The following is a 24,556-nucleotide window of genomic DNA, read 5'->3' on the forward strand; positions in this document are numbered from 1 at the left end:
ACCGTTCCCCTTCCTGCAGTGATGCTCAGGCTATGACCATGTGACATCACTGTCTGATATGGTGGTAGGTGAATACAGGGACACGTCTGTACCCAGCACTAGCCCTAACCCAGGTCAGTAACACAGTGTGTCTGTGTGGTGTTGTATTAGCCTTCACATCAGGATAGTCTGAGTCAGTTTTTAACTCTGATCTTTATGCATTCATATTTGGTAGGCCTGTGACGGTACACAAAATTTTCGGTTCAGTACATTTTCGGTTTTCAAAGCCACGGTTCGTTTTTTTTTTTTTTTTTCTCGGTTCGGAAGACAGAAAACTCCTCAAAGTGTCTTTAATACATTTATGAATTTTTGAACATTTTCCCCCCAATTTTTGGAGACAATAGAATATGGAAAAACAGGAACAATATAATTCTGCTGCTATAAATCAAATAGAAAATAAAATAAATTATTAATATTACTAAATGTATTTTAAACATTAGTATTGCACTTTTCCTTGAAAGGTAGTTTTGAACAAACAACAAAAATCTATTCACAGTTCTGTCAGTTCACATTCTGCATATAAATAATAACAAAAAAATTCCATATGAAATGCAAGATTAACATGAAGGTAAACTGGTATTCTGTTTAAACAAACTGAAGAGAAACATTAACAACAAAATTAACCAAATTATTTATTTTAGGACAGCTAATAAACTGTTTAGGCCACTGTGTGTGTGTGTGTGTGTGTGTGTGTGTGTGTGGGGGGGCAGACAGAGTGGGAGATGTGGTTTGTTTTTGTTGGAGCTGGGGGGCAGGGGGCTCAGAAACATAACTAACATTACTAACACTGGTGTGAAATGAAAGTGAAACTGTAGATACTTTCAACATCCAGCTCCAGGTTCTATTCCTCTGTTATACAGCGTGCACAAGAGAGAGAGAAACAGACAGAGTTAGTGTAAGTGTTGTAGAACTACTGTAGTTCACAGGCGGCAAACACTGTTCGTCTTACTAATGTCTCTTTCCTCGTTGTTGTCTTTCACCAGAACCTGAACTGATCCCAAACTGGACTGGACTGATGGTGGAGGGTCTTCAATCTCCTCCTTCCAGGTTCACATCATATTTGTTGTTGTTTTTTAACCTTATAAAAGCAAACCTTTTAACCTTTTTTAACCTTTTAAAGCAAAGCTCAAGACCCACTTGTTCACTTTGTGTTATAAGTCATGATGTGTTTTTACTGTTAATGTTTTTAGCTTTTATGTTTTATTGTTTTATTGTGATTGATTTTATATCTGTACAGCACTTTGACTGAAAGCGCTTTACAAATAAATTATTATTATTATTATTATTATTATTATTATTATTATTATTATTATTATTATTATATCAGCTGCTATTTCTTATTTTGGGTCAATGTGCGCTCCTTCAATATGTCCGTGTGGAACTTGTGCGGATTTAAAGTTCCGCATTGACCAACGTCATGTACCTAATGGTTTGGTTCAGTACATGTAGCGTTACAGGCCTTATATACATACATATATATAAAAAATAATAAAAAAGAAAAAAAGAAAAAAAAAAGAAAAAAACAAACAAACATATATATATATATATATATATATATATATATATATATATATATATATATATATATATATATTTATTTATTTATTTATTTATTTATTTATTTATTTATTTATATTTATTTATTTATTTATTTATTTATTTATTTATTTATTTATTTATTTTTATGCATTTGGGTTCTGTCACTCAACAGGAAAATTGTGTTTATGATCCTAAATAGTTGTGGATTGACCATAAACCTTTGAGCTTTGTGGAGTTCAAATGTATGTGATATGTATATCTGTTTTTAGTATAAACTAAACATACACTCTGTGACCATATACATACTAACCTAAATTCAAGGCAGATTGTGAAACACCTTGGGGGAGAAAAATCTGAACCCTGTGATCTCCAGGATCCTATTGGCTGCACATCTACCGTTTCAACACAAGGTGGCAGCATTAATGAAGAGCAGTGAAGCCCAGCACATACAGGAGGAACAGTCTGTGTTCAAGTGGAATAAAGTTACATAACTGAGGAGTTTATGGGAGGGAAGATTTACACAGACTCTATATTCTGTAAGCATGAGGATTCATGTTTTAATTCAATCAAACAGATATTATTTATATGTTGTCTGTGTATTATCTAGTTTAATCTGTGTCCTTTAAGTGCAATTCCATCTGAAACCCCATGTAGCTGTATGGCATAATTCTATTTATTCATTCATGTATTTATGTATTATCTGATTATGTCTGTTTTTTTTTTTCTTTTCTTTGTGCAGTATTGTCCAAATGTACATGGCCACCTGCTACTGGAATATAAAGAACACATGTAAATATATTTCCAGTTTCCACAGGTCAAAGTGTCCAGCATTTACTGGGATCTTCCCTTGATTTCATGTGTCTTGAACTCTTTTGTTCATTTTTCTAATCTTCTGGTCATTTACACCAAGTTTAATTCACAACATGTCAGATCCTTTTTGTTATTTCAACTCCTTTTGTGTGTTTTTTCATCACTCTGTACATATTTTCTGTGGTTTCCCATTGTATCTGAATCAAGAGATGGAAAAATAATGTGTCTGCTCACTTCAACCCAGCAAAAATAACAAAGTTAAAGATGGCCTGAGACTGCATTTGCATATTAGACAGTATACAAAAGTTTAGTTCCTGCTCTTCTTCTTTGTCCCATTGACTTCTGTGTCTGACCACCTATGGTCAAATAAACTGAATAAATGACACAGGACACAGTCATGGAATTGGTTCAGAAGTCATTATTTAAGGCCCACCTTAAAAATGTGTAACTCCATCACATTTACATCCGATAAACACGCAGTGACATCTGAAGGACAAAATATCCTTAATGCAGTGGTTCCCAACCTTTTTTGGCTCGTGACCCCATTTTAACATCACAAATTTCTAGCAATCCCAGACATTCAAAATGGAGACATTTTTCTGGCTAAAATTAATTTGTTTTTGATCATGTCATAGTTTGCTATACTATGTTGCAAATACACGTTAATTTTAGATGACATTTAGTCTATATAATGTATATTATTATGGACAGAGGCAGTAAATCCAGGTGTAGATTACTGCACAAAGGGAGAATTGGATTTTCCTTGGTCAGGATATGTACAGTCAGTCCAGCTTGGATTTACAAGGCTGACAATTAATACTGAACAAACAAGAACTCAAACTATGAATTGTGAAAGAGCTGCAGCATCTGAAGCCGACCACAATGAACATTTGACAGATAAACAGAACCACAGTGCAGCAGTTTCAGACTCACAGTTTGTCATGTCTTTTATGTGTTTTGATTGTCTCTCTCAACTCACCATAGATTTTTTATTAGTAATTTTATTTTTATCAATTACTAGAAATTTCAGGCGACACCACTTGGGGTCCTGACCCTAAGGTTGAAAAACACTGCCTTAATGACATCCACAAATGAAGGACCGGTCAGTTCCAGACTCATCCAGTTCTACATGGACTTTTTCCATTCCATTTATATAACCCAAGTCAAATCTGGTACTCATAATTTTATCTTGATCATTTCAGAAAAGGCTTCCAGCTGTGTATGCCTATAATATACAAATTAAGATAAGCATTAGCAATATAATGTCCTTCCAGGATGTTCGACTATCTAACATCTTACAACTTACGGAGGAAACTTTGGATCAGAAACATTCCATCAGTGACAACAAAAATAGTAACAACAACAGTAAGTGAAACCACTGAACCAGTCTGTAGTACAGAAGTACTGAGAGTGTTGAATTGAATACAGTGAAATAGGTCTTAAATTTAATTACAAGTCATACAGAACAGACAGGATTATATTACAGATGGATACAATTAGGGTCAGTGACGAGGCTTTAGCCGACGTCACATGACAACAGCTCAGGTGTTGACTACAATGAGCTACTATTGGTTAAAATATTTAGTATGGGGATCTTATTTCATGAAGTTGAGTAACTTCTAGTAAATTGTGTATGTGTGTGTGTGTGTGTGTGTGTGTGTGTGTGTGTGTGTGTGTGTGTCCTGTTTCCTTGAAGGGTTACCAATAGGTCACAGCGACCTGGCAAATTGACAGAACTTTGGAAAGCTTAGTGATGAGAGTCGAGAAGACCGGAAGTTCTCACAGGTCTCACAGAGTCATTAACCCTCTGATGCATGAATTATGAGAACCTTCGAGAAGATTTTTTTCCTGAGTGTTTTTATTCCTCTTTAGGCATTAAAAAAACAATGTGATTATTATTATTTTATTTTTTTTTGTGAAGCAAAGAAACGTATTTAAAACATAATATCAGAAAGTGATAAAATGTGAGAAAACTTCAGATTAGCTGCATTAAAAATGTTTTTATTTATTTATTTAATTAATTTGTTTGTTTGTTTGATTAATTTACTTTTACTTATTTATTTTCTTTTTCCCCTAAGCTTCTTTCTATACTATTATCTAAAACCCTTTTTCTGATTTCCCGCTTCTGTATACCCATATCCGTTAACCCTTTTACTTTTTGCACTTTTGTTCTCATTCTCTCTTTTGCTTCCACCTGGATATGCAAAACGAGCACAAAAGAAAAAAAAAAAATCATAAATAACCACACACACACACACACACACACACACACAGTAAATAGCCCTTTGTTTGCACCCGTCTTTGTTTTGCATAATGTCTATATCTTATGAATTCTCTTTTGTTTATTTTGTCTTTGTTACCCTGTCACAATATTTTGTTGAACACTAAAAAAAAGTTCATTGTGAAATGTCAAAAAAAAAACACAAGTTTTTATTTCATAGTTTTCATACATTATATCATACTTTGATGCTAGTTATCACTCACTTCATGGAGATAATATTTAAAAAAAAACAAAAAAAAAAACTTTTTGGTTAAGAAAACTGTTAATTACAGTCTAATAACAACTAGCAATTGATTTACACTCAAACATGTCAGTGCAGATCAGGTTTATCAAGAACAGCAAAGTTACAGTAATGGTCTGAATGGCAGTGTATGGGATGATGCACAAGCGTCCACTGTGTTTGCGGATATGGAACTAAAACAACCAAACCCATGAATATACAAGAGAACAGCTGGACAATAACTGTAGTGACCACTGGAGTGACCACTATGCTTGATAGGGTTAATAACATAACATCATATTTGGCAAGAGTCTATCATCAGATGGTTAGTTCCTTTTATGGTAACAATGCTGTCAGATCATCCCTGTGTAAAACCCCTGTCCAGTAAAGAATGGGGAGATTCCCTGAGACCATCCTGAAGTCGTGGTTTCTTCGTTATTTTAGCCACAACAACTGGCGCCCAGCGTGGGGCTCGGAAGAGACCTTGGTCGATTCACAGATGGGACGTGGTGACACTGTTTGGGGCCCAAACTAAAGGTATGAGATTTCTTTCTTGCCAAACACATGCATGTGTAGTTTGAATTTGGAACGGTGCCATATCGAAGATATAAGGCATCTACTGTATGTACGAATCTGCTCTTTATTTAGTAACAATTTTTCCAAACATGGGTTCAGCTAAATCTACATATTATTCTTAATAAACGTTCATTGGCTTATATTTATGTCATTTCCAGTAGTGCAGTGTTTCTCAACCTTGGGGTCGGGACCCTCATGGGGTCACCTGGAATTCAAATGGGGTCACCTGAAATTTCTAGTAATTGATAAAAATAAAAATACTAATAAAAAATCTATGGTGAGTTGAGAGAGACAATCAAAACACATATAAGACATGACAAACTGTGAGTGTGAAACTGAAGCACTGTGGTTCTGTTTATCTGTCAAATGTTCACTGTGGTCAGTCTCAGATGCTGCAGCTCTTTCATAATTCATACTTTGAGTTCTTGTTTGTTCAGTATTAATTGTCAGCCTTGTAAATCACAGCTGGACTGACTGTACATATCCTGACCAAGGAAAATCCAATTCTCCCTTTGTGCAGTAATCTACACCTGGATTTACTGCCTCCATCCAGAATAATATACATTATATAGACTAAATGTCATCTAAAATTAACATTTATTTGCAACATAGTATAGCAAACTATGACATGATTAAAAAAAAATTAATTTTAGCAAGAAAAATGTCTCCATTTTGAATGTCTGGGATCGCTAGAAATTTGTGATGTTAAAATGGAGAGACAATCCCAATGCATAAAAGACATGACAAACTGTGAGTCTGAAACTGCAGCACTGTGGTTCTGTTTATCTGTCAAATGTTCATTGTGGTCAGTTTCAGATGCTGCAGCTCTTTCATAATTCATAGTTGGAGTTCTTGTTTGTTCAGTATTAATTGTCAGCCTTGTAAATCACAGCTGGACTGACTGTACATATATAACATACCATAACATAGCATAGCAAAGTATTACATGATCAAAATCAAATTAATTTTAGCAAAAAAAAAAAAAAAAAAAAAAGTCTCCATTTTGAATGTCTGGGGTCGCCAGAAATTTGTGATGTTAAAATGGGGTCAGGAGACAAAAAAGGTTGGAACCACTGCAGTAGTGGGTTAGTAAGGGTGCCCACCTGTCTCACATGAAGAAGAAGATGATAGGAATCACCCAAAATAATTAGACTAAAACATTAATATTTAAGTAAGCGAGCTCCACATGATACAGCCTGTGGGTTTAATCTGCATTCAAGTGGAGTTTAAAAGGGTTTTTGGTCGTTCAGTGAACAGTCAAGTGACGTGTTTCCTGTTTGGGGCATAAATCTACACCCAAGGCTCTCTGTTCACCATCATACACTCTTGGACTGAAGTTTTTCTTTCCGCTGTCTCCAAGTGTTTGTCCCTGGAGGATTCTGTTGGGTTTGTGTCAGCTGGCCTCAGAGTCTGGTTTAGACCTGCTCTGTATGTAAAGAGTAGAGTCATATGAAACATACATGTTTGAAGGATAGATGGAGAAACTTATATATAAAAAGTATTTGACTGAAAACACATACTGTGTACTTGTATTTTAATTTAAATGATTACACTGGTCAACAACAAATTTATTGTTTAAGTTTTTGAGCTGATTTAGGATAATTTTGGTGCTGAATCCAAAAATCACGTTAATTTTGCTCAATCAGGTCAACTTTCTGAACTATGCTACATATTGGCTTTTTAACATTTTTGCTTACATTTATGGGCATTTTCACATCATATGATACAAAATTCTTTCATATTTCTTGCAATAAACGAGTTCTGAAGATTTTACTTTTGCCAATTTATGATGAATGGTTTTTTTAATATTACAGGTGAATGAAATGGCTTCGACTAGAAGATCTTGCAAAAATAAGCCTGACGTATTCTGCTACATCTGCGGTGAATACACCATTGTACCTAACAGGAATCAAGTCACAAGTTTCATAAAGTGTGCTTACCAATCTTATTTTGGTATTAATTATTATTTTTTGTGAGAAGATCAAATTTTTCAAAATCAAATTAGCAAAAAAAACCCTGACCTGATTGAGAAAAACAGATGTCATTTTTGGATTTAGAGGTGCAAAATGGTCCTAATTCAGTTGAAAAAACCTAGACAACTTGCAAAAAACATTTTTTTGTAACCCAGTGTTATTTTAAATGGTGGTGCATGTACTTTGGCGTACCCTAGTGGTGATATGTGGTTATGGTGCAGCTGAAAACTGTCTTCGGTACTGTGCACCGCCTAAAAATAATGTCACCAGCCACCACTGGTCATTTCCTCAGTTTCCCTTGTTATTGCCTTGTTAACAAATTTAGACCAGAAAGAAAGCAAATAAAACAAAGTAAATACAAATATGTATTTGCACAATGTTGTTAACCCATAAAGACCCAGGGCTACCATTGTGGCAGTTCCAAAATATTTTTTTCTCCATATTTAACTTTTCTCAAGTGATTTATCACCATTTATTCTCATATTATCCTCTGTATTTTGTGTTTTTTCAGTGTAAATCATGTATTTTCCTATGTTTAATTGACTGATCATGTAGAATAAAATTGAATAAAATTATTAAAATAAAATTCATTTACTCCAAAAGTAGCCCGGAAGGAATTTTGAAGTATGATTACTCCAAAAGTACACAGTAAAAGTAGTTTATAGTGTTTGTGCTAATATTATATGAAGTACTAATACCAAAAATACCAAATTCATAAGGTACGTATTGGAAAAATTAATTTTATTCATTATTGAATTTAGTCTTTAACATTATTTCAGATGAAAACACTTTTGCAGCATGGAAGGGATTTTGAAGTATGATTACTCCAAAAGTACACAGTAAACGTAGTTCATAGTGTTTGTGCTAATAGTATATAAAGTACTAATACCAAATATACTTGATTCCTGAAATACTTATGGAGGAAAACGATTTTATTTCATGTTAAAAATAGCCTTAAAATCATTTTAGCCAACTTACTTCACTGTAATTACCAGATAAATCGTGCACATGAAAAACACTAGGGGCTGGTTTGAACACAGTTATGGATTATGGATGGTGATCGTCTCTCTCAACTCACCATATATTTTTCATAAGTAAGTTTTTATTTTTATCAATTACTAGAAATTTCAGGCGACCCCATCCCGACCCCAAGGTTGAAAACCACTGCAGTAGGGCCTGGCAGTGCCCTGCACGTCGGCAGCTGCCCACTGGTGTATGAGTGAATGTGAGGCTTTGTAAAGCGCTTTGGACACCATGAAAACAGGTACAGTCCATTTACCATTATATTCTAAGTTTTCTACAATTGTTTTTATAGTGGGCGCTTTTTAAAATATTTATTATATGCTTTATGTGTGTTTGCTGAAAGATAAAACAAACTGTAATTCTTATGTGTCTCATATTGTTGATGTTGCACCAGTGTCTTAAAAACACGTAGGCACCTGTGGACATCTGAATGTACAGATTTTTTTTTTTTTTGTTACATTAGATCAGTGTTTTTCAACCTTGGGGTCGGGACCCCACATGGGGTTGCCTGGAATTCAAATGGGGTCACCTGAAATTTCTAGTAATTATTAAAAAAACAACAACAACAACTCTCTAATAAAAAAATATGGTGAGTTGATACAGTTGAGACAATCCCAATACATAAAAGACATGACAAACTGAGTCTGAAACTGAAGCACTGTGGTTCTGTTTATCTGTCAAATGTTCATTGTGGTCAGTTTCAGATGCTGCAGCTCTTTCATAATTCATAGTTTGAGTTCTTGTTTGTTCAGTATTAATTGTCAGCCTTGTAAATCACAGCTGGACTGACTGTACATATCCTGACCAAGGAAAATAAAATCCTCCCTTTATGCAGTAATCTACACCTGGATTTACTGCCTCCGGCCATAATAATATACATTATATACAGTACCTATCCTCTAAAATTAATGTTTATTTGCAACATAGTATACCAAACTATGACATGATCAAAAAAAAAAAAAAAAAAATTAGCAAAAAAAAAAAAAGTGTCGGTTTTGAATGTCTGGGGTCACCAGAAATTTGTTACATTAAAATGGGGTCATGAGCCCCTATCTATCTATCTATCTATCTATCTATCTATCTATCTATCTATCTATCTATCTATCTATCTATCTATCTATCTATCTATCTATCTATCTATCTATCTATCTATCTATCTATCTATCTATCTATCTATCTATCTATCTATCTATCTATCTATCTATCTATCTATCTATCTATCTATCCTTCTTACTGCCACCTACTGGACTGGAGGTGTAGTGCAGTTTCTTTTACCACTCAGTACATCATCAGCCTGAGTTGACGACATTTTCTTGAACTCTGAGGTGCGGCAGAAATACAAATCACACAGATTACCAGAAATTCTTTTACCCTGGTAGATACATTCCAGGAAGTAGACGTTCCTGAAAATGTTGGTGAAAAAGAGGCTGTACTTCCATTGTCAATAATCTAAAAAAAACTCACAAGTAGTAGCAGTCATAATGGACTTCAGAAATGGTGAAGCATTCCTTAAAGAATGATTTCCAGAGCCTGTTGTTGTCAGTAATGTCTTTATTGACCTCAGTTTTAAATACATGTACAGTATTTTCTTGGTAATTCCAGCATCCAGAGGTGTTTTACTCCACATTATTGTCACAACTTCCTGCTCTCTCACTCACTCACACACATACATAAACAACAACCTGAAAAATAAGCAAAACATCATGGAAACAGATCACTGACAGCTAATAGACGCTGAAACTCCTACAAAAACTTGCTCATAAAACATTCTGGATATCAGAATGAATAAAAGAAGCAGATGATTGAGTTCCGCATTTACGCAATTTATGTCCAAAAGTAAACCACAGAAGCGCTTAGAGTGTCTGTTATGCTCCATGCGGATGGAATGTGTATTACGCAGGCAGTGATGTTATAAATGGAGCCTATTTTACACGTGTTTTCTTAAAGTTATGCAATAATTACCTCTGACTTAAAGGTCAGAATTTCAGGTTACATTAGATTCTCAAGTATTTTCATTGGCACAAGGGGAAAAAAAAATATACATTTTTGTGCCTTTAGAGTCCATTTGATTATCTTCTGATTGTTCAGATTTGTCTGCATTAAGAATCCAGAACCAATTAAGATGTGATAAATTATTACCAGGCAGTAAATAAAACTACTCAATAACATTAATAAATGATTAACCTTCTTAAAAACAATGCACAGGCAGACTTATTCAAGGAATGATCACTTGTGATGTTTGAAGAAATTCAGTGTCTTCTTCAAAACAATAAAAAGACCAAAAAAAAAACCCAACAACAACAACACTCATTTTCAATATAAAATTCTCATTAAAGGCTGTTTGTACCAATACACACCACTAAAGAAAAATACAATTAATCTCATCAAACCATAGTTTACAGCTTAACAATCATTCCCCTTGGAAACCCAAGAGTCTGAAGGCAAAGCAGAGGGAAAAGTGCATCGGTAGGCTAACGAGCAAAAAAAATGTTTCACACAACTGAAAATTAAATGAGCAGGAGTTGGGACGGGAGTGCAACTGCATAGGGAGAAATAGTTCTCCTTGTTTACTTCTAAAATGCATTGACATCAATTATTTAAAGTGTTTGCCTCCAGGCGTTTGCAAAAGAACAACATGAATGATGTTGTTATAAACAATCCATGGATTCATTCAGCTCAGGGTGAGATGAGAAACATGCCCAGAGTAGGTTTTTACTCCTCCCTCCTTCCATGAAATGAGACTACCTCTTCTGTTTGATGAAAATTACTCTTAAATGAATGGTCTTCATCCATCCAATGTGAATCACGATGTCTGAACTGTCTGTGTTTGCATGCAAATGCTCACATGTGGTGATACAGAAAAAAAATAAAAATATAGAGTGAAATAATCTGATGGTACAAAAGATGCATCTGTGTTCCTACCATCTGGTATGCTGTTTAATCTGGTTCCTCCTTGCTGCTACACTACTTTGGAGAAAACATTCCATATGTTACACATGCATTACTAGAATAAAAGCAGTCATGCCCTCCAGGCTGCTCTTAATGAGATGATGAACAACAGCTGCACAAGGTGTGACTTTTCCCATTTCCCTCTGGTGAAATGGATCAGGTTTAGTTCAATCTGAGTTTTAAAATGTAAAAGTAGTGAAACTAAAAAATACAGTGATACTGGTTTGTTGAGGTTGTAATTGGAAACTTAATATTCCTGAAAAATAATGATAAACACAATTTAAAGGTTGTAATTACAGATTCAATTCCCTGCTTCTCATATTCAACATCCTACATCTCATTTACTTTTCTCATTTATCTCATTCATTCTACAAAAACTACATGAAAAAGAAACTTCTTGAGTGAAGTGGGGGGTTGTACTAATAAACGGCTTGTTTTTCTTCTGGAAAAAACTTTGTTGAGTTTATTGATGCTACATTACTATTACAACTAGGGATGCTCCGATACCGATACGAGTATCGGCATCAGCTCCGATACTCAGTGTGTGTACTCGTACTCGTAAAAGATATCCGATACAAATGCACCGATACCACTTACGGCTGTGTGACATTCCCAGTTCAGTGCAGCAGGTACGAGGAGGAGGAATAATGTGTGTGAGTGTGAAGAGTGTGGAGATTTAACCAAATAAATGACGGTGATAAAAGTAACGCTGACTGACAGTAACGTTACAGACACAGACAGATACGGACGCAGCATTCTGTCCGTCCTCTGCGTACATTCCATCTGTTTTCCAGGTGCTGGTGGATGCGTACCCAGATGGAGAATACCAGCGGGAGTACGGAGTGGTGCGGATTGCCGCCAGTGGAAGTGAAAATGAAACTTATCACTCATTTCTCTTTTCTCTTCCTGCTGAAGCTTCGCTTTTAAACCTTACCAGTGAAAACACTGCAATATGAGTATCACATTAGTGTTCCCTCTGTCGTCTCCATGTTTGTTATTACTGACTTTCTTTTTCTTCTTCTCAAAAAAACTGTTCTTCGTGGTATTTGTCCAGTATGGTTAATTCAGGGCGGCACCCCCTGGTGGATTAATTGAGAAATGCTCATTCCGACACATTAAATGTCAGTAGCAGCACTTTGTTCCAGTCAGACTAATGACAACGACAATAAAGCACATTTACAAAAGGAACTAAGAACTGGAATGGGATTATTAAGTACTTGTATCGGTACTCGGTATCGGCAAGTACTCAAATGTAAGTAATCGTACTCGGTCTGGAAAAAAGTGGTATCGGTGCATCCTAATTAGGGAAAGAGAGAGCTTAAAGCAAACACAAGCCACTCTAAAGAATAAATAAGTGAAACACACCATTGGATTATATTTGTCAAAGCTATAAAATGTCATGTGTTCCATGGCTGAATCCAAAAGCTCAGACCTTTAATCGATGGTTGTCATTCTGTGTCTTTTATGGCCTATTATAGTTTATATATTCTCTTCAAGATAGTGTAGACACCAAAATGGTGACAGGTGTGCTGACGCTCAAATCCTGCTTACTGACACTGTAATATGACAACCTTCAAACATTTGACATTTTTAATTTTCTACTCGGGGCAAACTCCTCTCCAGTCAATACGATGTGAGGAAGTCTTATATGAGACACGAAATGTTCACAAACAAATCCAGCTGCTGCACTGAAGCCCTTAGACTTATAGAATCCTATAAAAACAGGTGAGGGTTCGTGTAATAACTCATAGAACGCACACAATCCCAGCAGGTCATTACCCTCACACACTTAATGACATAAGACTGAAATCCCTGAGGGCTTAGTTCGTAAGTGTGGAGGGTGGGCATTTGGAATCAGCCAGGTCACGGTAGGAAGTATCCGGCACATACCTTAACATGAAACTACTTCAAATCTTGGTTAATTTTGTAGCAGCAAATCCAGAAAACAGTTTAGTTAGTCGTGCTTTGCATTGCTGAGTCTCACAATCTCACTAAAGGCAGCCTTCCTGGGCATTACTGCTGTAATATATACAAGATATAAGAATTATAAAAAGATTATTAGGAATAGGTTGCTACAGGTTGGATAATGTGGATACAAAATAACCTGCTGGCTGTTGGTTTACTTTAGGTATTTTACTGGACTGACACTTTGTTGGATCACTGGTAAGATAGATACGAGGTTAGGACTCACCCACGGGCAGTATTTTCTTCTATGTTTGAAGACGTGTGCAGATGCATGTGTGAGGAGGCCATGGTACAGTTCTGTGGAGGCAGTGGACGGGCAGTCATGCAGGGTCAGTGATCATGACGAGGGCAGCTGCGTCTCTGTATAACACTCAAGGGTTTCAGAAAGAAACACACCTGCATTTTGGGAAATCTCAAGAGTCAAGAAAAGAGGAGGGGACAGACCTCAGTTTCATGTGTCTGTGCATTAGATGTACTGAGTCATGCATAGCGCAGCCCAACACAAAGAAAGCCCCGCCCTCTGTCCAGGAAACCTTTAAAAACCACACAGCTGTTGTACAGTTTCCTCAATACGAAGAGCTTTACCTCTTGTTTTGTCCAAATGGTGAATCACATCTGTCTCTACTGTGACTCGCCGGCTTTTTCAGATCATGTGGACACTATTTAACACCACCAAACCATTTCTCCAACTTTTTCCAAAGTGACAAAAGGTGGACAGTGTTCATTCAGTGTTCCTCTGTGGACATGAGAACGAAGAATGTGACACTTGACACTTGCTTCTCCATTTTCATTCTGTATGCGGCTATTTCTGTCACTCTGTCATGCAACTAAGTGCAATGCTACTGATGAAGTCACTGTGCTCTCACTCTTAATAAAGTGAGGATTGAAATCACACCAAATGCAGTTTGGAGCAGAACACACTGCTAGTTTTAAGAGTGCCAGTCTACACTGCCAGCTGCCTGGAGAAGTCTTTTCCAAACCCTAAAAACTAGACAAAATCCAAACTTAAGCCACTTAACCTGATGTGAAAACCAAAGCAAAGCAGCTGTATTGTCATTTTACAGTACATATATGTATATAAATGATGGGCTTTTCTGACATCTTTATCCCTTTCCCCATGTGGAATAGGAGCCATTACTTTCAGCAAAATAATTTTAAAACTTGAACAGCATTTTGACTTTCTAAAAAAATGGATTGGAGCTTAGAAAATTGAGAACTGCATTAGTGTTGTTGCACATTGTGCTACATTGACGAAACATTTCTTGCACTGAACATTGAACATTGACTTCCACTGAATTCAGTTATAAAAGACCTAGAGCAGGGCTGTCAAAGTCATGTTAGTTCAGTTCCACATTCAGCCCAATTTGATCTCAAGTGGGCCAGACCAGTAAAATAATAACAGTGAAAAAAGTAAAATTACATTATGATCAGGTTTACATCTACAAAGTTTCCTTAAAAACCTGAGTAACATGAACAACTTGAATTGTATTAAGAAAAACAAGTGCAATTTTAAGAATATTATGCCTCGGTTTATCAGTTTATCATTTACACATGTGCATTACAATTGCACAAAACATTGAGTAACAGGCAGAATATTGGTAAAATTGCATTTACTTTTCTTAGGACATTTCTGTTTGTTCATATTTGTTCAGGTTATTCACATTTTTTGTAAACGTATAGTTTGGTAATGTAAACATTTGAAAGAGAAAATTTGGGGTTGTCATTATTTCTAGGTAATAAGGTGATAATATTTTCCTGGTCTGACTCACTTAAAATCTAATTGGACTGTATGTGTCTGTTTGTGAAACCTGAAATAAAAGGATTTTGACACCATTGATTGTTAATTGTTAATTTTTGCATTTCACAAATTCATCCCGTGGGCCAGACTGGACCCTTTCGTGGGCCGGATTTGGCCCACGGGCCGCATGTTTGACACCTGTGACCTAGAGTCCAATTTCAACCAATGTTGATGAAAAGCACTGAATCAGATTGGTCCTCGCTCTAATAATAGTATCATGGTATTGGCAGTCAAACAGGGATTTAGCATGCCAAAACAGAAAGTATGCTAAAAATGTAAATGGAACAGCTAATACATTACAGTATAAACACAGATTTGAAAGGTTACAGGCCTTGTTTTTCCATGGTCTGTAAAGTAAGGGAACACACTAGTTCATTCTCCTGTGATGGCTTTTGTTAGCGTGCATGTAGAACCATCTGAATGACCATACTGTTGTTTTTTTTTTATTATTTAATGTTCGGGACATACAACATCTAAATTTATAATTTTTTCAAACATTTTTTGCCATAGTTTCAAGGAAACAGTCTCTCAAGTTGACATAAAAAACATTGGCTTAAAAGATAAAGCTGGTGATAATTCAGAAAATTTCAATTAAAAACCAAAATAGATTTTAAAGTGACTTATTAACAATAAGAAGCACAGAGATTTGTCAACAATAGATGTGTTTCCAATAAAAAATGTGAATTAAATGGTTTTCGAGGCTGCACAGTGCTGTCAGAGGGTTTTGCTACAGGTCACATTAACACCTAACTGTAACAAACAGAGCAGAAGAAGTGGAGCATTCTGTTGCCGTTCTTCAGCTTGAAGGGATGTTTTTTTTTCTTCTGCATATTTTTTTCTTCTGCATATATATATATATATATATATAGTGTGTGTGTGTGATTTTTACTCTTCTTTCATAGAAGTTAATTTTCCTTCTCTGTAGTGTTATTCCAAACAGAACTCATACTATCAGTCTTAAAACATCTGGACATTTAAACCAAATATTACGCAGGGTTTTCTTTGAATGCTAATTTTTCTGCAGATCCTATTTTTTCACAGTATGCTCTGTAGAAAATGCTTGGCACCAATTATTACTTCAAAAAGCAACAGTATGGTCCTTTAACGGTAATGATTTGGGTTCATTTAGTAAAGAAATTAATATCATGGAATGTCCTTTTAAGGATATGTATGTATGTATGTATGTGTGTACAGCAGGCATGTCTATCAGCTGATTGGATCCAGTGTGTGTGTGTTTGTGTGGTACATTTACCATAGCCTGTGGTAACAACATGTAATATTTATAGTGAGTGGCACAGCTATGCTTTTGTATGGCAGTGAGTATGAACTTTTCATGTGTGTGTCCTCATTTAGTTTTTGTTGTGTGTTCTTCATGCAGGGTTCACATTCTGCTTTATACTGTGTGTGTCTTTGTATGTGTTTGTGTGCTTTGCTTCACTGCCGGCCTTTGTGGTCCCTGCAGTCAGTGCTCAGGGCCACCTCCAGAGGCCTGGGTACAGTTTATCATGCTGAGCCCAGGCAGCTTGACGCGTCCATGGACGTAGATGTCGCGGTCAGGCCCCTGGTTCATGCGTTTGACCAGGTTCTTCTCGTAGAGCAGGGGGTGGTAGGCCCCGAGCGTGCAGGCGGCGTCATAGAAACGCTGGTAGTAATGGCAAAGCTCCGTCTTCCTACGGGACGGCAGGAACTCGTAAATGTGAACCACCTCGCAAAGTGACATCATAAGGACCGTGCCTTAAACAAAGGACAAACACATGGTTAGACTATGGAGTATTTGTGTTCTTCTTCTGCTAAGACAGGGCTGTCAAACTCATTGTAGTTCAGTTCCACATTCAGCTAAATTTGATCTGCAGTGGGCCGAACCACTAAAATAATAACATAATAATATATAAATAATGTCAACTCCAAACTTTTCTCTATGTTTTAGAGTGAAAAAAGTACATTTACATTATGAAAACGTTTACATCGACAAACTATCCTTTCAAACAATGTGAATGACACAAACAAACTGAAAAAAATAAGTGTATTTTTAACAATATTCTGCCTCAGTTTATCATTTCCACATGTACATTAGAACTTACAGATCACAGTGGATCTACAAACACACAAAACATTTAGTAACAGCAGAATCTTGTTAAAATTGTACTTACTTCTCTTAAGACATTTCAGGTTGTTCATATTTGTTCAGGTTATTCACATTTTTTGCAAAATTATACTTTGTTTTAGTGTAAATACATGAAAATATTGACATTTATAAAGGGAAAAAATTTGGAGTTGTAATTATTTCTATGTTATTATGACAGTATTTTACTGGTTCTGACCCACTATAGATTGAATTAGTCTGAATGTGGAACCTGAACTAAAAGGATTGTTAATATCTTAGCGTAATTTTTGCATTTCACAAATTCATCCCAAGGGCCGGATTGGACCCTTTGGCTGGCCGGATTTGGCCCATGGGCTGCATGTCTGACACCTGTGTGCTAAGAGGACCACGAAGATCCCGTCATCACATTCACTGACTGTGGAGTCCCACATTTACAGCTGTGCACACTGGAGTACATGCTGGTTCTAGGAAAAGATTGGCCACTGTCATTATTTTTGCTTGTTGTTCTGATTCTTTGTTAATTACTTAATGATTCCTGATCAATTTTCTGTGATGAAAACATAGGCCTACACAAATCTTTGAGGTCATTACAACAGTGTCACTATTGTTGAGTCTGAAGCATGAAAGGTTTGGTTGGTTGTGGCATGAACGACACGTTGAGCTAGTGTTCCCTACCCAGATTTTCTGCTCTTGACTAAAGTACGAAGGATACAAAATGTGCTACTCTATGGGCCTGAGTTACTGAAGGTCTGCACGTGTAAAAACATGTGCAAACTTGACTACGTGCGCAAAAACCCGTTGAAGCTTATTTACTAACAGAACGCACCAAGGGTTGCATCTTTCAAATGGGCAAAACAGCTCACGCAACCCATTTAGCGTGTTTGCCTTGAATATGCGAGACAGGCGTTTCTGCCAGACTTCATGTAGATTTTTAGATTTCGATTTCTAGTTTAAACAGACAAATGACCAGTGTTGGACATACCGAGCAGTCCAGAGGAGGGTGGGTTCTTCTGGATGGGTTCAGCCATGTTGTCCTGAATTCGTTGCCACACTTGCCACAGAAAGCGTGGGTGCAGGATGTAGAAAGGCTGCAGGGGATGAAGCCTTCTGTACCTCTGGTACTGGGTGAAGATGGGGTAATCTGTCCTGTTGTACCACTGCACAAGGGGTTACACATTATAGGCGAGGCAGGTTTATTTATATAGCACATTTCATGTACAGGACAATTCAAAGTGCTTTACATAAAACATTAAAAGCATTACAGCAGGGAAGCAATAAAAAGTAAAGGCATGAGAAAAAAACAAACAGATAAAACAGATAAAAACTTTTAGCTTAAAAGAAACAGTGCAGATCTGAACTGATGAATAAAAACTCTATTCAAATGCAGCTGAGAACAGGTGGGTCTTTAACCTGGATTTAAATAAACTGAGTGTTTCAGCTGATCTGAGGTTTTCTGGGAGTTTGTTCCAGACGTCTGGTTCTGACTCTGGGAACTGACAACAGACCGGATCCAGATGGCCTGAGGGGTCTGGGGGGTTCATACTGGGTCAGGAGGTCACTGATGTATTTTGGTCCTAAACCATTCAGAGCTTTATAGACCAGCAACAGAACTTTAAAGTCTGTCCTCTGACAGACAGGCAGCCAGTGGAAGGACCTCAGAGTTGGACTAATGTGGTCCACTTTTCTGGTCTTAGTGAGGACTCTAGCAGCAGAGTTCTGGATGAGCTGCAGTTGTCTAATGGATTTTTTAGGTCGACCTGTAAAGACACTGTTAAAACAAGTGTTCAGTGAACGCAAACCTCCACCAAGCACCCCAAATGGTGTGCATGTGTGGATTGACTATTTCTTTTTAAATTAAACAGTTTCCAGGTTGTTCCATACAAGCAGAAAAAGTTGAAGCTTGGTACCAGTCATGTGTATGTCCAATTATATTAAATTCCAATCAATATTTGTTGAGTTATAATGAAAAATGTGTCATAAATGGGATTTTCAATGTTAAATGTAAATGCCCACAGAGTCCACATTCCACAGTGGATGTGGACAATTTTGTGGCAGATACAAGATATTGTTCTAAGCTACGGGTGAATCAAATTGGAGGCTAATCGGAGTCATTTTGAATGTTTTATGAATTTTCAAAAATTGCTCAATGATGACAGAGAGGAAAATTGTAGATGTTGTGACCTTGCTGTGACCTTGAACTTTGGCCTACTTGGCCCAAAATTTAATGGGTTGGTCCCAGGGCCTAGGCCTATCTGTGGGGAAGATTTGGTAAAGATAGTTTGTATAGTTTTCCCGTAAAGTTGCTAACAAACAAACAAACAAACAAACAAACACACACACAAACACACAAAGCAAAATGATCACAATACCTCCTGGTGGAGGTAATAATCAAGCCGACTGAAGATCTAAGCTAATAAGCTATGCTTCTTCTCTCTCCTTTTCGAATATGACTTTTTTTCTTTTTGTGTGTATTAATATTTTATGGTTCCTTGAATTTTAATTTCTATATTATGTTGTGCAAAGAAGTCAATTAGTAGCAATCAGGAAGCTTGGATCATTTCCATATTCGAAATAAATCAACAAAAAAAAGATGAATGCATGGACTAGTTTTTCCAGGTCCTGCTGAGACATCAGATCTATAGTGATAGTGAAAGCTTTTATTAAAGGGCCAGTCCACTGATGTTATACCTACATATCCATTAGTATCAGTGAAAAAGTGAAAAAAGAGGCTTTAAAAAAGACACAGTCATTTCAGCTGGAGTTTGTCATCTACAAATTTCCAAGTAGAATTTGTTAAGGTGGTCACCTGTGACAGGTCAGCAGAGAAGGGGGCAGGGTCCCAGGCCACCAGGATGCCTGAGCTGTACAGAGAACTGGACAGAAAACGATGGTCATCAGACGCCATCACCTAAAAGACAGACACAAAACATGCAAGAGTTGAAGAAGGGAGGATAGTCACATCTGTGCAGGAAGACTTAAGGTGATAATGGCCCTGCTAAAGATGCGCATACAATTTGGGCTGAAGTTGGGATTTGTGATTTTTTGCAGCTGTTTTATTCATATGCAATATACTGTTGCTAAATAATGTATAGCAAAGACTCTGTGCTTATTATTTGTTATAATCATTGATCCTGCTTTGACATGTTTAGACTGCTGCAGAGGCATGTGGTAAAGGTAAAAATGAGACAGAACAAATTATTTGAAATACCAAAGAACTCCAATGAAACATTACATTACATTTGGGACTGTGCCAATTATTATTTATTATACAATACAATTGCCTTGTCACAATTCTTTGCATTTACTTTGTACAATCACAACAATCGTCTCCTGTGCCATGTCTAAAACCTGATGGACTATTTCCACTTTGTTCATTTATGTTACATCTGTTCAGCCAAGCTTTTGTTTATCAAGTAAAAAAGACTTAAAACGAACAGAAATATACAATTAAATCCATCAGTGATAGGCAGACTAGACTGGATGATTGAATTCCATTCTCAGATAAGCAGCAGTCTAAGGCAGAGGTATTCATATCCAGTCCTCGGGGGCCGCTATCCTGCATGTTTTAGTTATTTCCCTCTTCCAGCACACCTGATTCAATTAATGATCAGCTCATCATCATGCTCTGCAGAAGCCTGAAAATGATGTAACAGTTTCCAGGTGTGATGGAAGAGGGAAATATCTAAAACATGTAGGATATCGGCCCTTTAGAACTGGATTTGGATTTGAATACCCCTGACCTAAGAGATTAAATGAAGACCTGACCTGATGATCACATTTAATACAGAGACATAGAATCACCAAAGTAAATATCATAGGTGGCACCGTATTGATAACATGTATAGTTCTAGAATTTCATACCATAGTTATCAAGACACATCAATGTTACATGAAACGTAAAGCTGATTTATAACTTCCTGTCTTCCAAACTGTACTAATGATAATGGATTGGATTTCTATAGTGCTTTTCAAAGCACTCATACACAGGTGGTGGTAAGTTACACCTGTAGCCACAGATGCCCTGGGCAGGCTGACGGAAGCGTGGCTGCCAATCACATGACCAGGACAGAGCGGGATTCAAACCATCAACCCTGTGGTTACTGGACAATGCATTCTACCAGCTGAGCCACACTACACAAGTACCTTGAACTAAAGCTTCTGTTTGTTTGCTTTTTTTTCTTCTCTTAGTAGAGACGAGCTAATTTTCCATAGCAGCATAACACAGCATCACATCATCTGTCTTTATGTTTGGTCTTTTGACTTGACATTATCATCTATTATTCTAAGTAATTTCAAGATTCAAGGTTCATTTATAGTCATTCATTGAATGTAGCACATGAAAGAACGAAATGTGTACTCAGGTCCCAGCAGTACGATAAGAAATAGGATAAAAATAGTAAAATATCTAAAACATACAAATAAAAACACATACATAAGTAAAACACACATAAAACATATTCACCGTTCAGAAGACAAAGAAGCCAAGCAAAATAAAGTGCAATGCATGTGTGACATGAAGCGCAGTTCAGTGATTTATTTGAGGTAGGGAGGGTAGGGAGTTCAGCGGTCCCACAGCGTCTGGATAGAAGATGCATTTCAACCTTGTAGTCCTGGATTTAAGGCTCCTCAGCCTCCCGCCAGAGGGGAGGAGGGCAAACAGTCCATTTGCACAGTGGGTGGGGTCTCTCATAATGCAGGGAGCACCGTTCCTGCACCTGCTGATGGAAATGTCCTCGATGGAAGGGAGGCAACAGTTGGTGATTGTCTGCGCTGCCTTAACCACCCTCTGCAAAGTCCTCCTGTCCGCAGCAGAGCAGTTCTCATACCAGACTGTGATACAGGATGTTAGGACGCTCTCCTCCACACATCTGTAGAAAACAGTCAGGATGGGTGTGTGAGGCCAGCATGTTTCAGCTTCCTCAAAAAGTAGAGGCATTGGTGGGTCTTCTTCTTGATGCAGGCGGTGTGGTATGTCCAGGTGAGATCATACAAGATGTGCAACTTCAAGTATTTGAAGCAGGAGACCACTTCCACTGCTGCTCCTCCAATGTAAAGAACAGGGTGTCTGTGTGATCACCTTTCCCAAAATCCATAATTACCTCCATAGTCTTCGCTACATCGACATGCAGGCTGTTTCCCCTGCACCATTCTTCCAGTATTACCACCTCCTGTCTGTACTCAAGAAATTAGTCCAAAAACGATCGTGTCTCGGGCAAACTCCATAATATGGCTGCTAGGATGAATGACAGAGCAGTCATAAGTGAGGAGGGTGTACAACAGGGGGCTCAAAACACAGCCCTGAGGGGAGCCAAAGTTGAGCATGACAGAGGTAGATGTGACATCATGGATCTTAACAGTCTGTGGTTTGTTAGACAGAAAATCCAGTATACAGTTACAGAGGGAAGGTTTTCTTCCAAGCAGCTGAAGTTTGTTGATCAAAGTCTGTGGGATGATAGTGGTAAAGGCAGCACAAAAATCCAAAAAAAGCAGTCTGATATAGGAACCTCTGGACTCCAGATGGGAAAGAGCTGTATGAAGGACAAAAGAGATGGCATCAGATGTCGACCAGTTCTGTCTGTAGGCATACTGGTGGTGGTCTGTGTAGATGTTCACACTGTTCTTTATGTGGGCCATGACCAGAAGCTCAAAACAGTTCATGATTATTGGAGTAAGAGCTACAGGACAATAACCCTTCATGCCTGTCAATGTGGGTTTTTTAGGAACAGGGCATCAGTGAGCACATGTGCACAGCCTTTCAGGACCCGACCTCAGATGTTATCCTGACTAACTGCCTTATATGGGTTTATTCTCAGCAAGGACTTCCTCACATCGTCAACAGCCACCTTAAGTGGCAACTCATCAGGTGGAAGAGTGAGCCTGGTACTGGGGGTGGTGTTGGAGGCCTCAAACCGCTCGTAAAAGGTGGTCCTGGGGGCATGTCGCACCTGTCCTGTTGTAACCTGTAACAGTCTTGATGCCCTTCCACATGCTACGGGGGTCAGTGTTCTTGTATTTTTATCTCTTTTGATTCCAGCCTCCAGCTCCTTCCTTGCTGCCCTCAGCGCAGGTACAGTACGTCTCCCAGCCTATACGCAGAATCCCCCGCCTTCAGAAGGGAACGAACCTCGCTGTTTAGCCGGGGCTTCTGATTGGGATGGATAGTGATGGTCCTGGTGGTGGTAACATCATTGGTACACGTACTGATGAAGGTGGTGACAGATGATACATTTTCCTCCGAGTCCACCATACAACCAACTGCTGCTGTTTCTCTAAAGACCTGCCAGTTCATGCATTTAAAACAGTCTTGGAGGATGAGGACAGCATCAGTGGGCCACACAGTAGGGCAGGGGTGTCAAAGTCCGGTCCTCGAGGGCTGGTATCCTGCATGTTTTAGATATTTCCCTCTTCAATCACACCTGGAAGCCATTCCATCGTTATCAGGCTTCTGCAGAGCATGTTGATGACCTGATCATTAATTGAACCAGGTGTGCCAGAAGAGGGAAATATCTAAAACAAGCAGGATACCGGCCCTCGAGGACCGGAGTTTGACACCTGTGCAGTGGGGCATTAGTGACTTCAGATTTTTTCAGGTTGACTTAGTTGTCAATAAAGTCAAAGTTGAGTCAACTTGTCATGTGATGACGTCATCATGTTGACAGTGGAAGAACAACACGGACACACGAAAGTTCAACAATGAGCAACTTGTGCTAACGTTCACTGAAACATTAACAATCTACAGGGTGTCCCATAAGTCTCCATACATAGGAAAAATAAACGTTTCTTGACATAAACCATTTTTATTTATATAATATGCTCTATAGGACTGCCCTTTTGTCGGGAACACATTTCATTGCATGTCCTCCACTGCTGAAGAACTATAAAGAAGAAATAGAAAGAAATACATGTTAGAACCATATATGTATGGTATGTATTATGTCTCCTATGTATGGAGACTTATGGGACACCCTGTACAGTAAAGAGCAGAATAAAAAACTAAGACACAAGCATCAACAGTCCTTCTCAGACATTTAACCAAAACTAAACATAGGTTAACACCTGGAATTTTCTTTTAAATTTAAGTGGACAACATAAAGTGGGAAAAGGTTCAGACAGCGGCAGAGAAGACACACAGAATGTTAGAGAAAAGAGCGCATTGTCTTCATAAAATAAATGAACAGAATAATCCAAACACACTGGCGGTCCAAATGATTATTCAGTATTGGTGGTGCTTCCATGGTTCACTGAACATTACTGAGACCAGAGTTTTTCTAGATCACAG

The 24,556-nt window shown here is 37.6% G+C and overlaps 1 protein-coding gene across 1 annotated transcript in view; it reads right to left on the reverse strand.

Annotated features, from left to right (window-relative positions):
* Window positions 1–13,098: 13,098 nt before the first annotated feature.
* Window positions 13,099–24,556, reverse strand: part of st6gal1 (ST6 beta-galactosamide alpha-2,6-sialyltranferase 1) — a 60,137-nt gene continuing 48,679 nt past the window's right edge. Inside the window, exons 7-10 of the mRNA XM_030154203.1 lie at window positions 20,084–20,185; window positions 18,260–18,434; window positions 15,319–16,907; window positions 13,099–14,687 (exon numbers count right to left, since the gene is read on the reverse strand). Coding sequence (XP_030010063.1) covers window positions 16,636–16,907; window positions 18,260–18,434; window positions 20,084–20,185 — 549 coding nt within the window. The 3' untranslated portion in view covers window positions 13,099–14,687; window positions 15,319–16,635. The remainder of the gene's footprint in view (window positions 14,688–15,318; window positions 16,908–18,259; window positions 18,435–20,083; window positions 20,186–24,556) is intronic.

This window comes from Sphaeramia orbicularis, chromosome 14, assembly GCF_902148855.1.
Source record: "Sphaeramia orbicularis chromosome 14, fSphaOr1.1, whole genome shotgun sequence".
Lineage (NCBI taxonomy): Eukaryota > Metazoa > Chordata > Actinopteri > Kurtiformes > Apogonidae > Sphaeramia > Sphaeramia orbicularis.